At 32.8% G+C, this 13,493-nt stretch overlaps 2 protein-coding genes across 5 annotated transcripts; one reads left to right on the top strand and one right to left on the bottom strand.

Moving 5' to 3' along the window:
- Positions 1–1,072: 1,072 nt before the first annotated feature.
- On the top strand, positions 1,073–3,208 carry LOC133690744 (xylulose kinase 2-like). Of its 4 annotated transcripts, XR_009841496.1 has the most exons (5): positions 1,075–1,293; positions 1,645–1,765; positions 1,980–2,048; positions 2,570–2,722; positions 2,837–3,208. XR_009841496.1 is itself a non-coding variant. In XM_062111010.1 (3 exons), the coding sequence occupies exons 1-3, from the start codon at positions 1,618–1,620 to the stop codon at positions 2,617–2,619; spliced, it is 267 nt and encodes an 88-aa protein (XP_061966994.1). In that variant the 5' UTR covers positions 1,073–1,617; the 3' UTR covers positions 2,620–3,208. The 4 variants fall into 4 exon arrangements, 1 of the variants encoding a protein (XP_061966994.1); XR_009841497.1 differs by having other exon boundaries at positions 1,073–1,765; positions 1,840–2,048; XR_009841495.1 differs by having other exon boundaries at positions 1,083–1,765.
- Positions 3,209–3,527: 319 nt separating this feature from the next.
- On the bottom strand, positions 3,528–5,677 carry LOC133690743 (tubulin alpha chain-like). Its single transcript, XM_062111009.1, has 4 exons — positions 5,450–5,677; positions 4,904–5,138; positions 4,427–4,797; positions 3,528–4,322 (listed from the first exon to the last, which is right to left on the bottom strand). Exons 1-4 carry the CDS (start codon positions 5,540–5,542, stop codon positions 3,666–3,668), a joined length of 1,356 nt encoding a protein of 451 aa, XP_061966993.1. The 5' UTR covers positions 5,543–5,677; the 3' UTR covers positions 3,528–3,665.
- Positions 5,678–13,493: the final 7,816 nt, after the last annotated feature.

The raw sequence follows: 13,493 nt of genomic DNA, 5'->3' as shown, positions 1-13,493 counted from the left end.
TGTAAATATCTTATTCTTAATTCCTTTGCTAGGATAGTACGTAGTTGTAGGCTAATTATTAATAAAGTGTGTATATAGTAGGTTATTGATCTATTTTATAGGATCTAAAATTTAGCTTGTAACGTATTTAAGATAAATAGCAACTCTGTGGAGATGATGGAACACAACTTCTTTTTTTACTCGAGGTTTTTTAAATTTATCATGGTATGGAGACTTTCTCACTTAACCCTAGTTTTGTCTTCTTCGTTTTGTCGTCCGTATCTCCTGTCCTGATCAAGTCCATCTTAGTCCGAGCGCAATTCCTTATTATTGGTTATTCTAGATCAAATAGTCTCCATATGTGTCTTTAGAAAAGTCTTCAACTTTCCTGGTTTATTTTAATGGCAAGAAATACTTAGTTGGGGCATTCCACTTCACGATATTTCTCAAGGGGAAGGATCTATGGGGCCAGGTTGACGGGAGAAGCCTTGCTCCCGACAAAAACAACGATAAGGAACAACACACCATGTGGGAGGTCAATGATGCCCCAGTCATGGCATAAAGATTAATAATATTCTCAGTAAAATTGTATGAGGTTATAAGTTTATGAAACTTAATATACTATTATCAGGAAATTTGTTTTATTTTATAAATAATTTTTTTTTTTAATTTAAAAACTAAAAGGCTATTTGACGTAATCACAAAAACTTTCTGAATGATTAATATATGTCTCATCATTCAAATTTTTATTTAACAATGTTGTTTTCACATTCATTTGATGTAATTCTAAATCAAAATGAGCTATTAATATTATTATTATTCTAAATCAATCTTTATTTTTGGAAGCCTAGAGAAGGTTTTGTGATAGTTTATATATATATATATATATATATATATATATATAAAGTATAACCTTTAGCTACAAATCTAATTTTATATTAATTTATATTACTAGAAATATCTCTTTTGGTTTTATAAACCCATTTACAATTAAAACTTAAAATTCTTTTGGTAATTCAATTTGATCCCAAACTTGATTTTTAGATATAGACTCTTGAATTAATGTTGGGGTATGTGTGTGTACATAGTGACACTGTAAGCAAGAACGCATACCACATCTTTCTGGCATTGAACTATAACCTGTAGTGACAACTTCCTTTGTAGACATTGTAAAGATAATTGCATTCCAGTGAGGGCGTTTCTGATCTCTTGATTGAGCTTGTATCTAGCTAGACATCACAATGTTGTTATAATATAGCTACAATACACCCCTTAAAAAGTGTATACTGCGCTATAATTTGATAATTATGTACTGTAAGTACTGATCATCCTCATTACTCAACACGAATCTTCCACAAAATCGCTTTCGGTGGCTATATCCCTCTTGAAGCATGCTGCACGCATCTGCAGGATTAGATTGAAATTTGGACACTTTATATCTTTAACTCGCCAATGAATCCCCATCAATCAATGCGCTTACAATTTACTGGCTCTGAAATTCGGACACATCTTAATTATCTTTCCTGTAGCATTTGAATTTCCATAATTAATCCTCATATTCCATATTTTCAATGATTTCTGAAATCGTCGAAGATGTGTGCTTCAATTTGATCGAGTTTCCTCCATACCAAACCATTGATGGCTCTTCTCATGCTTTTCATGCAGGTTTTTCGGATAGCTAGTGATCTTCAACCTGGATTAGAAGGGCATATTTCCCCTGATCCTGTGGACGCAGAAGGTTATATGGTATTGCTAGTCTACAAAAATGGGTCTCTAACCCAGGAAGGTACTAATCTATTCGTTTTCATTCCAGCAAAATGTCATTTAGCAGTCCCTGATATGACAACAATCTAGCTTTAGATGTGCGTACCTAGTATGCTGAGAAATCTTGGGAAGTCTTCAATAAGTTTCTGCAGAAAACACCACCTCTTAATGGTTTCCACGGGCACTTGATAATCTCGTTTTCTAGATGATAGTTGTTTTCTGTTTCCTCATTCCAGTCTCTGCAATAGATGGGAAGATGGGTTTCTACTGCGATGACCGTGAAACTCTTCCTCCCTCCCTTCCAGGTAGGCTCTTGGGTTTTCAATTTTGTTATTGCCATTAGAGGTTCCCATTCAAATTGTCATAAATTAGAGGTTTCCATTCAAATTGTCATGAAAAAGTTGCTCTGTGATGTTTCATGCTCAGCTGACAGGCAAATATATAGTCTATGCAACTAAAACAATCTCATGATGCAAGTAACTATATCATTCTTTTCCAAACTATTTAATAGAATCCACGGAAAAGAATGCCCGACCACATGCATATGTTATAATGTGAACAATGTTGTAATAACGAGTGGGTGTGTCTATTTCCTATTTGTTTCACGCTTTTTAAACTCGTTTGTAATGCAATGAACTGTAGCTGTAGCTCAACTGACAGTTGTGTATGCAACCAGTTGGCTTCCATCGCTATGTTATCCAAGATTTCATGAGTGAACAAGAAGTGGAGGAATTTGATCCTCCCGTGGTCTGTACTGTCTGGGAATATTTTTCTTATGCTGATGTGGTGCACAAGACTTCTGTTCAAAAAACACTTTCATTTGCAGGTTCGAGCATTGATTTAAGGCCAGTTCCTCTCCATGCGAGCTCATGCTGAAAGATTTGGCATGCCTTCTCCTCCACAACGAATTACAGCAACTGGGGGAGCATCAGCTAATCAGAGCATTTTGAACTCGAGAGCTTCAATATTTGGCGGTGATGTGCGTACAAAAACCTGGTCTCCAGCTGTTGCCTTTACAAGTTTTTCTTATAGCAGTTTTTCAGAACTTGATTCCTCACCTGATGGATGTGAAAACTTGGTACTTTCTTGACAGGCTCTGCATCCCTAAGAGCTGCGTTAAGGGCTGATCATGGTTGGCTGTGTAATGAAAATGGAAGTTTAGGGCCATTTGCGAGCCTGTACTGGAGAATTCGTCCCTCTGCTGCAAGCTTTCAGTTAGTGCAGGGAACCAACAGCTGGTTTCCAGGTATGCTTTATTGATGAAGAAAGAATGGAAATAAAGAACCAAGCTTTCGATGGAGGCAATAGAATGGACAGGTCTTGGTTTGCCGTCTCCACAAGATGTCTTCCATTGAAATTGTTGAGACTTCAAACATTGGGCCTTCCAGTAGTTGGGCGGCTTAAATACTTCAAATTTAGTGTAAAACATTCTCACCCCTTTCAATTAAAATTTCTATTATGGACATTAGAGATCTCACAATTATTACTTCGGAAGCAAACCATTGAACTACTACCAAGTCTTTGGACGAACAGCTTTGAGCAACCGGCTCATTGGTTTCTTGAAGAAAAATTTGTTACTTCTTCCCAGCTTTTTCCGCTTTCAAAAATTATTCTCTGCATCGAAGGAGGAAATGACAAACTTGTTGGCATCCTTTCCATCTCATTAACGTTCTTCGAGAAGTGAAGCTGCCTCCACATTACACCCAAGTCCCAGGCGCTCTCATAATATTCTATGAAACCAAGTAAGAGAAATGCACAGCTACTGTAATAGCAGCAAGAAGGAATAGAGAAAATTAACAATAGGGCTCCAATCCTTGTATTTTTTTTATTACAATACCAAAGATCACACGTACCAACAGACATGGTCTAAGCAAACTCATAGCAGCCAAACAAAAACACAAAAGGAAGTACACTTCCTATTATCAGTACTCATCTCCTTCATCACCATCCTCTCCATCAGGAGATTCAGCCCCAACCTCCTCATAATCCTTCTCCAGGGCAGCAAGATCCTCACGAGCCTCTGAGAACTCTCCTTCCTCCATACCCTCGCCAACATACCAGTGCACAAACGCACGCTTGGCATACATGAGATCAAACTTGTGGTCAATGCGAGAGAAGACTTCTGCAACACTTGTCGAATTGGAAATCATGCAAACAGCCCTCTGAACCTTAGCAAGGTCGCCTCCTGGAACAACAGTTGGTGGCTGGTAGTTGATGCCACACTTGAACCCAGTTGGGCACCAGTCAACAAACTGGATTGTGCGCTTGGTCTTGATGGTAGCCACAGCTGCATTCACATCCTTGGGCACAACATCACCTCTATACATCAGGCAGCAGGCCATGTACTTGCCATGACGTGGGTCACACTTGGCCATCATGGATGATGGCTCAAAAGCACTGTTGGTTATCTCAGCCACAGAGAGCTGCTCATGGTATGCCTTCTCTGCGGAGATGACGGGGGCATAAGAGGAAAGCATGAAATGGATCCTGGGGTATGGAACCAAGTTGGTTTGGAACTCAGTAACATCCACATTAAGAGCTCCATCAAACCTTAATGAGGCAGTCAAAGATGAGATCACCTGACACAAAAAAAAAACAACATAAATCTCAAATTAATGACATCAATTGGATGCAATAAATCAATATAGCAGCAATGCAGTTTCCCATTTATAACAAGCATTACCTGAGAAACAAGGCGGTTAAGATTGGTGTAAGTTGGACGCTCAATGTCAAGAGAGCGCCTACAAATGTCATAGATGGCCTCATTGTCAAGGAGCACAGCAACATCAGTATGCTCAAGGAGAGAGTGAGTTGAAAGGACACTGTTGTAGGGCTCTACAACTGATGTGGAAACTTGCGGGGATGGATATACAGTGAAACCAAGCTTTGATTTTTTGCCATAGTCAACAGAGAGCCTCTCCAGGAGAAGTGACCCAAGACCAGAACCAGTACCACCTCCAACAGCATTGAACACCAAAAACCCTTGAAGGCCAGTGCAGTTATCAGCTAACTTTCGGATACGATCCAAGCAGAGATCAACAATCTCTTTCCCAACTGATAGAAAAACAACAAGACAAAATTATAAGCAAAAAAAAATCCCAATATGAAAATCTGATTTGAAAACCAAAACCAGAATTTCAGAGAGAGTTCAGATATTCACTGGTATAGTGGCCACGGGCAAAGTTGTTGGCAGCATCTTCCTTTCCACTGATGAGTTGCTCGGGGTGGAAAAGCTGGCGGTATGCTCCAGTCCTGACTTCATCAATAACAGTGGGCTCAAGATCAACAAAGATAGCACGAGGGACGTGCTTTCCCGCACCAGTTTCACTGAAAAAGGTGTTGAAAGCATCATCACCTCCGCCAACAGTTTTGTCACTTGGCATCTGGCCATCAGGCTGAAACACAAAAACAATTATTTAATAATAGATCCTCGTGTTCGATAATTTGATTAAGATACATGAATGAATATCAGTTAGCGCTCACTAATCTTGATACTGTGATAAAAAAAAAGCACTAGATCTAGCAAGACATGGAAACGATGAGCCCTGCATCTCCATAAGGAATTGGTAAAAACTAGAAAGAATAACTTAAGCATTACGGATGTAACCAACACAGGCCAACAAGAAAACCCACAAAAAAAGAAGAAAAAACAGTTAAAAGACTGGATCCAGATGTGATAGATTCTCTAACGCAAACGAAAATACACCTGAATGCCGTGCTCGAGGCAGTAAAGCTCCCAGCAAGCATTGCCGACCTGAATACCGGCTTGACCAATGTGAATCGAAATGCACTCTCTCATTTTCTCTCAAAACACAAAGATCAGCAGGTATTAAAAGAAGAGAAAAATCGAAAGCAAAGAGAATTGGAATTGATGCTGAGGGTGGGTGGCGTTTATCAAGACGCCTATGAAATTTCAGGGGTGAGCTTTTAGGTCTGTGAGTATGGGGTTTATATACTTTCACAGGGAGAGAAATTAGGGGACGGAGGGAGTGTGTGGTTTAGCTAACCAGGGTTAGTTTAACCACGGGTCAAATTAGGTGCATGCCAATGATGCCGTTTCCCCAGCCACCTAATTCTTGATTTTGCCAGGTTGGCCGAATCGTTATTTAACCATGGTTAGTTAGTTGCCCGCTCCATTTTGATTTTTGAATTTAGTTTTGGGGATCGTCTTGGGTTGTAGGAAATTGCAGTTGTGCCACTGCTGGTCTATAGTTGGGATGGAGGGTAATAATGTCATTCTGTTGGGAGGCGTGAGGAAGGAGCAGAGAAGGCATGATGGTGGTGGTCCTGGTGGATGAGAGGGCACGTCGCCCAGGAGGGTGGGCCGTCCTCTCAATTAGAGAGTGGATTCTACGTTTCAATCGATTAGGCCTAGTTTCAAATCCCTTGAAGTGTATTCATGTGGCCCAACTAGAAAAGATCAAGAGGCACCGCCACCATGTCCGCTGTCCAGGCAACTGGAATGAGTGAAAATGGAGATTAAGAAAATGGTTGATAGAATACAAGGCTTTCAAAATAGTGAATTGTTGGGTCATAAGGTTAGAGAAATTATTACACCGACCAGCGAAGTAAAACGATACCGTGTGCATAGATTAATCTTTTATTTCACAATTAGCGTAGGTTTGTTTTTGCCGTTTATTCTCTTTTTAATATGCTTTAAAAATTTTGTATGAATTAATGATTTTTAAAGTATTTTTTAATTATTTTAATATATTAATATTAAAAATAAAATTACAAGATTTACACGAGAGGTATAAGTTTCCACTCTAGACTAGTTGCCATCCACTATTGCTTAAGTGCATCCGTGACGCCTTGATTTCTCCGATCTATCACTTCTTGAATGGGGATTATTTAAAAGTATGGTTATGGTTATTTTTTAAAGTGTTTTTTATTTAAAAATGTATTAAAATAATATTTTTTTTATTTTTAAAAATTTATTTTTGATATCAACGTCTCAAAATGATCTAAAAACACTAAAAAATATTAATTTAAAATATAAAAAATAAAAAATAAATTCAAACTTATTCAAAAACAAAACGCAAAAATAAATAAGAAATCAAATTATGCGGTTTGGTTTTCTTTACAAGCGTGGGTTTCCAAATTCGTGTGAATCCCGTGTTTCACGTTTATTCCCGGTTTCTAAGTTTCGCCCGTCTGCCTATTTAGGCATGCTCCAACCTTCAATCAGGGTTTCATCAACGCGGAAAAATTCTTAAATTTTTTCTTCAATTATATTGCAGGCTTTAAACCCACACCTCCCCAAATACACACGCACTTGTGTTTCCATGGTCATAAATAAATAGATAATTTAGCCGAGGGTTAATGATAATGCGATTTATTATCAATTAAAACCAAGAATGTCATAACTGTGAAGCCATATCTAGAATATTTAATTTTTATTCATTAAATTTCTCGTCAAAATGTTATTACAAGTTTAAAATCCTTTATATAGAAAAAATTAGAAATTTCTAATAATATTGAATAGAAAAAAATTATTTCCTTTAAATTAAAAAAATAGAAAAACCTAATAATACTTAATAGAAAATAAAAATTAGAAAAATATATAATGATATTGAATAGAAAAATAAAAATAGAAAAAAATATTTTTAAAGAGGATGAAAACTATTTTTAAAAATTCAAAAACTATAACAAAACACTATTATTGAACAAGAAAAAATAAAATTTCTAAACTGGACAAAAATAAACAAGAATAAATAAATAATTTTTTTTCTTTCAAAAAGCTCCTCATCAATCTTTTTACGTTAGAAGGAACATATTTTCAAGTTCAAACGAAAACTATCCTTCTTCATCATGATCACTTCCAACATAACATTTTAAAGGCAAAACCTTCATAGTAAAAAATCATAATTTATTATGAACAAAAATAAATAAATATTTGTTTTTTTTTTCAAAAAGTTCATCATCAATCTTTCTATGTTAGAAGAAACATATTCTCGAGTTCAAATCTCGATCAAAAACTTGGTTAAAAACTATCTTCCTTCATCAACACTTCCAACATAACATTTGAAGGGCAAAACCTTCCCAGTAAAAAATCATCATTTACTATGAATACATCTTTCATGACCTTTAACCATAACAATTAAAAAGCTCAACCAAAAAAGTTTGGGCTCTAATATCAAGCGACTTTGTTAAGAGCAAATAAAAATAGAGTTTGTTATAAATTAAAATTATTAAAGTCCAAAAATACCACAATTATGTTATTAATTTTTATTCATTCAAGTCTTATTGTCATAATGTTATTATAGTTTGAAAAAATCTAAATAAAAAAATACATAATAAAATTATTCTCTCTAAATAAAATAGTAGAAAATCTAATAATACTAGGGACTGTTTGGAGTGTGATAATAATTGTTTTATAAAATATTTTTCGTACGGAAATATATGGATCAAAATAATTATTTTATTTTTAAAAAAAATTTAATTTTAAAATCAGTATATCAAAAAAATTCAAAAACATCACAAAAACAGATTCAAATTTTAACAAAAAATAATTCGAAACTTAATTTCAAACACCCTTATATCAAGAAAGATAAAGTTTCTAAACGGAATAAAAAATATATATTATTATTATTATAAAAAGCTCATATATCACTAGCCTACCGAGATAGACTGAATTTTCCTGGGAAACCCAATTAGATGTCTAACTTCTTAATTTTCTGATCTCGTTCTTTCAAAGTATTTTTGATCAAGGCAACGCACTGGTTTTGTTAGGATGTTTTGCATTCTCAACAAATTTTAATTTTCTTTTTTCATTATTTAAAATAAAATATTTTTTATATTTTTATATTTTTTTAATGTATTAATATTAAAAATAAATTTTAAAAAATAAACAATTTATTTTAATATATTTTTAAGTAAAAAATACTTGGAAATGTATTATTTATTATAATCCAAAACAGCCCCTCTTCTGCGTGAAAATCAGGGGAGGGAGGGTGGTCAAACATGTGCAATCACCTGCAACTTAGCAGGGTATAATGGATGAGAGGTGGATTATCTTGACCAGAGAGTCCGATGAATTAGAATTCAAAAAATAAAAATAAATAAAAAGGTCAGCAGTTTATTTGAGTTTGACTTTCCGGAGGTTTCTGGACCAATTAGCCTAACAAATTTAACTACCTGACCTGCAAAATAATGATTGGTTTTTATGAAATTATAAAAACAAGATTTAAAAAAAAAAAAAAAAAACAAAGAAGAAGAAGCAGCTTTCGACTTGAAAAACGAGTCCAGCATGCTGGCAGCATTGCTATCTTCCAGACTTGAGGCTTTGATCATCATTTGCTGCTTCGATGTGTATGTTTCTTAAATTATATTTTTAATCTAAATTTTTTTCCCTGCAAGCCAAAAGCACTCTCAATTTTGTTACCATCCACAAAAACCAGGTAAGTGTTTGTTTTTGTGTTATAATATGTTTTAAAAATTGTTTTTTGTAAAAAACAATTTTAATTGATATTTTTTTAAATAGTTTTGATATGCTAATATTAAAAATAAAAATATAAAAAATATTATTTTAATTAAAAAATTATTTACACTACTCTTAATGTAATTTCTTAATGTAATTTCAATTGAATCAGCATGTGCGATTTAATTAAAAATTTAACTTGAATTGTTTTAACCCAAAAACAATATTTAAGCCTCTAATTCAACTACACCCAACCTCAAGTGGCTAAAAGTCAGACCAACAATATTTTTGCTTGAAAAATCTATTATTGAATCATTTTTACTTAAAAACATATAATGAACATATAAAAACTTAAATAAACTCATATATAGGTTCAAATTAGCAACAAATTGATTTAAAAAGCAAGAATTAATCAATATTCAAAAACACTTTACAGATCAAATTAGCAACAAATTAGTTTAAAAAACAAGAATCAACCCATATTAAAAAACAACTAAAAAGTAAAATTTTAAACCAAAAGTTAAATAATAAAGTGGTGTTTAGAATTGTGACAGCAGTTGCTTTTTAAAATTTTATTGATTTAAAAATATATTAAAATAATATTTTTTTTATTTTTTTAAATTTATTTTTAACAACATTACATTAAAATAAAAAAAATAACTTAAAACAAAAAAAAAATCAAAATTTTTTTAAAGTATTTTTTTAATGGGAAACCTACAGACAACCAATATACTGGCGAGGGAGAAGCAAAGAATCCACACGCGCGGTTCGAATAAAAATGAATTTTACATTGATTTAAAGGGTTTACTGTTGGGGCATTTTGACAATAAAATGATCCTTCCCACCATGTGAAACAACGGGGAAGGACTTCAACGGTGTCGAGCCCGATATTTCAGTCAAAAACGAAAGAAATCCATCGAGTATCAATGCAGGCATTCGAATCCCGTCATGGTTTCCCTTTCCCCTCAGTCACACACACATATAAAAGTTAAACCAACAGCTATGAACTTTTGTATTTGAAGTCCCTACTTATGATATAATATTTGATCAATGAGATCAGAGTAAAGATAAAATTTATAAAATAAAAATATTTTATATATAAAATTATAAAATTGTTATAATTATAAGAATCATGTTGCATCAAAGTATTATTCTTAAATGTTCATAGTGAATGTTCTATTGGAGACCAGTGTATATTATGTTCATTTTCTTTTATGAAATGAAGCAGTTGCTCTCATAAATTGATGTATAAGAGATACCTAAAACTAATATGTTGGTGTTTTTCAGATGACATGTACACTAAACTGACCCGTAAAAAAATTCTGTATGGAAAGATTACCCATGTCTATTAAAAGGCTCACATGATAGTTGTGTATGTGATCCTTAGACTTGATATCACTAAGTTATATTACATAAAGAGTGTTATACTTTGATCCCGACCACACGTTATCTGTCCTAATTAAGGGTAACTAACGGGCAAATACTAGATATAACATGAACTATATAAAAATATTTGATTAATAAAGAGGTGATTCATCACCTTACGTGAATTAAAAAAATATTTTATTTGCTCCCAAATAGCCAAGATGAAATGAATTTAGAAAAGAATCTCAAAATCTTATTCAAATAATTAATGACTATAATGTTGAGAACTAACATGATTTAACAAAACAGATATGCTCCATGCTACAATGTTTCAATCGGGACATTTATGATAAATGAGTAATAATTACACTGAGAAACTAGTTACTGAAATGTTAATCAAATCACTTATGACTTTTCTAATACTTGGGGGGTCATAATAAGTTGCTAGACATTGTACTTGATCTTCAAATATAAGTCAATCAATTATTGAATTAATAATAAATTAAATTGTTTAATTTATTCAATCTTGTTTTATTTAGAATTATTATTTATATTTGGATCAATTTACTAGGAAACTTAATGGGTCACACACACAAAAATTATTTGTCAGAAATTAAAATGACATGATTAATAAAGTGACTTCATTGCAAATAAATTTTAAAAATTAAGGACTAGAATGTAATTAATACATATGATTATAATTCTAGACCTATAAGCAATCAAGTAAGGGTTTGATTGAATAAATTTCTAAAACTAGCATAAAATAATATACGTAATATTATTTAAGGGGAAAATTGATATATTTTTTTCCCATTTACAAAGTTTTTAGGTTTTTCTATAAATAAAATATTATGCCTTTTTCAAATGTGAGAAAGTATAATACAAAAAACACATAAAATATAAAAGAAAAGAGTTAGTACTATAATGTATAACAATTCCTCTCTCCTATAAAGGTTTAGAAGATTTATTATTAGTTGTTTGTATGGATTAACGTTAAATTAAGATCAGATACTTGAACAATTTATGATTTGTAACAACCTATCTTTAAAGTAATTTTTCAAAGCTAAAAAGAATATATAAATTTTTAAGTAATCTTCACGTAAATTCTAAATAATTTTAGATTTGTGGAATGAAATACTTGAAATTCTCAAAAAAAAAATTACATTTATGATTTCTACTGCATATATTTGATTAGGAAACCGTCCGAATTAGAACACCCTCATGCTTGGTATTTAAATCTAATCTTTAGCTATACTAGCTAGTGAGAGTTGGAAAAAAAAAAACAGAGCAGTGTTGATCTCTACTTGTGGCTAGCCATTCGAGCAAAAGGAGCAGCACTCGCTATATATAGCAAGTACTGTGGCACTTTTTAATTGGCATTCAGCACGTGAGAGGGGAAGGTCGCAGGGAGAGAAAGATTGTACATGGTATCTGGGTTTTATCTTTTGTTTTTGGCATAGTTTTCCCAAGCAATCAACAGCGCAACGATGGTGATCTTTTACGAAAGTTCATCTGGATCTATGGTGCTAGCGGAGTTTAGCCCTCAATTGCCAAAATGGATTTTAATAAAAGGCCTGCACAAGGTCTGTGCTTATTGTTTTCTTTACTCAACATCTTTTCCTCTTTTATACATGTTATTTCATTGTGAGATCTAGCTTGCTTCGCTCGATGAAGATGCCTGTGTTTTTTGCTCTGCGGTTTTTCTATCCTGGCAAGCATGTTAAGAATATATATATATATATATGTAGAGACTTGGGCTAGTAATGTATAATTTCATATCTAAGAAGTAGTTTTATGCTTTTGGGCTTGGTTTTTGTACTATGCTTTTATGTGTATTTCTTTTGTTTAATTCACACCCAATCAACTTAATTAATGTTAAAAGATAAAAATAAAATTAATAAAAAAAAATAACTCAATTCAACTTATTAAACTTATCGTGAGAACGGAATAATCTTATAAGAATAAAAAAAATTATAAAAATCCATTCCTAATTAATTTAATATTGACAGACAACATAAAATTTAAAAAAAAAACTAACAAAAAAACCCAACCCGAGCTAACCCTTGTTAACCTACTAAATTCATGAACCAAGTGGTGAGATTAGGATTATCCCATAAAAAAACAAATTGAAAAAAGTTACAAAACTCAATTTTCAACCAATTAACTGTTTAAGGATAAAATTAAAAAAAATAACAATAAAAAAATAAATAAAAAAATAAAAATCAAATTTAATTTTAAAATAAACTTACTGGCCACTCTGCTATTTTAAAGAGGGTCAAGCATAGAAATTAAGAGAAGAGAGAAAAGAGATGAGAATAATAATAATAAAAAAATACATCAACTACATCGAACCCTCACCACTGCGACGCGTTGCCTCACAAGGAAGCCATAACCAAGATGATTTCAAAGACACCAAGGAGGCCATTGTTAAATCTGGAGGAAGCTGCATGCATCACCACATCGCCACAACCTCCCCGCACAGGTGCGGTGCGTGCCCTCCACTCTAGTTCCTACCTTGAAAAAAAAAGGTTAGGCATTTATTTTAATTTTAAATTTTATCCTTAAATATTTATTTATTTCAAATCAAATACATTTTATTTTGCTAAAGTATCAGCAACTACCAAGCTCTAGATTTTTACTCTAACATCTCGAGAATCCAACACTAAATTGGCTGAAATAAATCATCATGTACAATTTCACATCAACTCAACATAAAAGTACCAAATAAAAAAAATCAAGTAACAAAGAAATATATATATATATATATATATATATATATATATATATATATATATAAATGGGTTACTATTATAACCCACAATTATTTTGGGTATACTGCTATAGTAAATTGTGCCACACTAAAATCACTAGATCTTTTAGTTTCTTTACTAGGTATGCTTCTCGCGCGCTGCAGCGGGCAGTCTTTCATAGCGTGGAGCGATCTTGCATAGCCTGGAAAAATAGT

Source organism: Populus nigra, chromosome 4, assembly GCF_951802175.1.
Source record: "Populus nigra chromosome 4, ddPopNigr1.1, whole genome shotgun sequence".
Lineage (NCBI taxonomy): Eukaryota > Viridiplantae > Streptophyta > Magnoliopsida > Malpighiales > Salicaceae > Populus > Populus nigra.
This window is presented reverse-complemented; position numbering and strand designations above follow the sequence as displayed.

Coding starts and splice junctions, on each gene's coding strand:
- LOC133690744 (XM_062111010.1), top strand. CDS start 1,618: ATGGCTCTTCTCATGCTTTTCATGCAGGTTTTTCGGATAGCTAGTGAT. Junction 1,766..1,979: donor TGGGTCTCTAACCCAGGAAG/GTACTAATCTAT, acceptor TCCTCATTCCAG/TCTCTGCAATAGATGGGAAG. Junction 2,049..2,569: donor TCTTCCTCCCTCCCTTCCAG/GTAGGCTCTTGG, acceptor TTTCATTTGCAG/GTTCGAGCATTGATTTAAGG.
- LOC133690743 (XM_062111009.1), bottom strand. CDS start 5,542: ATGAGAGAGTGCATTTCGATTCACATTGGTCAAGCCGGTATTCAGGTC. Junction 5,139..5,449: donor GCCTCGAGCACGGCATTCAG/GTGTATTTTCGT, acceptor TTTGTGTTTCAG/CCTGATGGCCAGATGCCAAG. Junction 4,798..4,903: donor TGCCCGTGGCCACTATACCA/GTGAATATCTGA, acceptor TTTTTCTATCAG/TTGGGAAAGAGATTGTTGAT.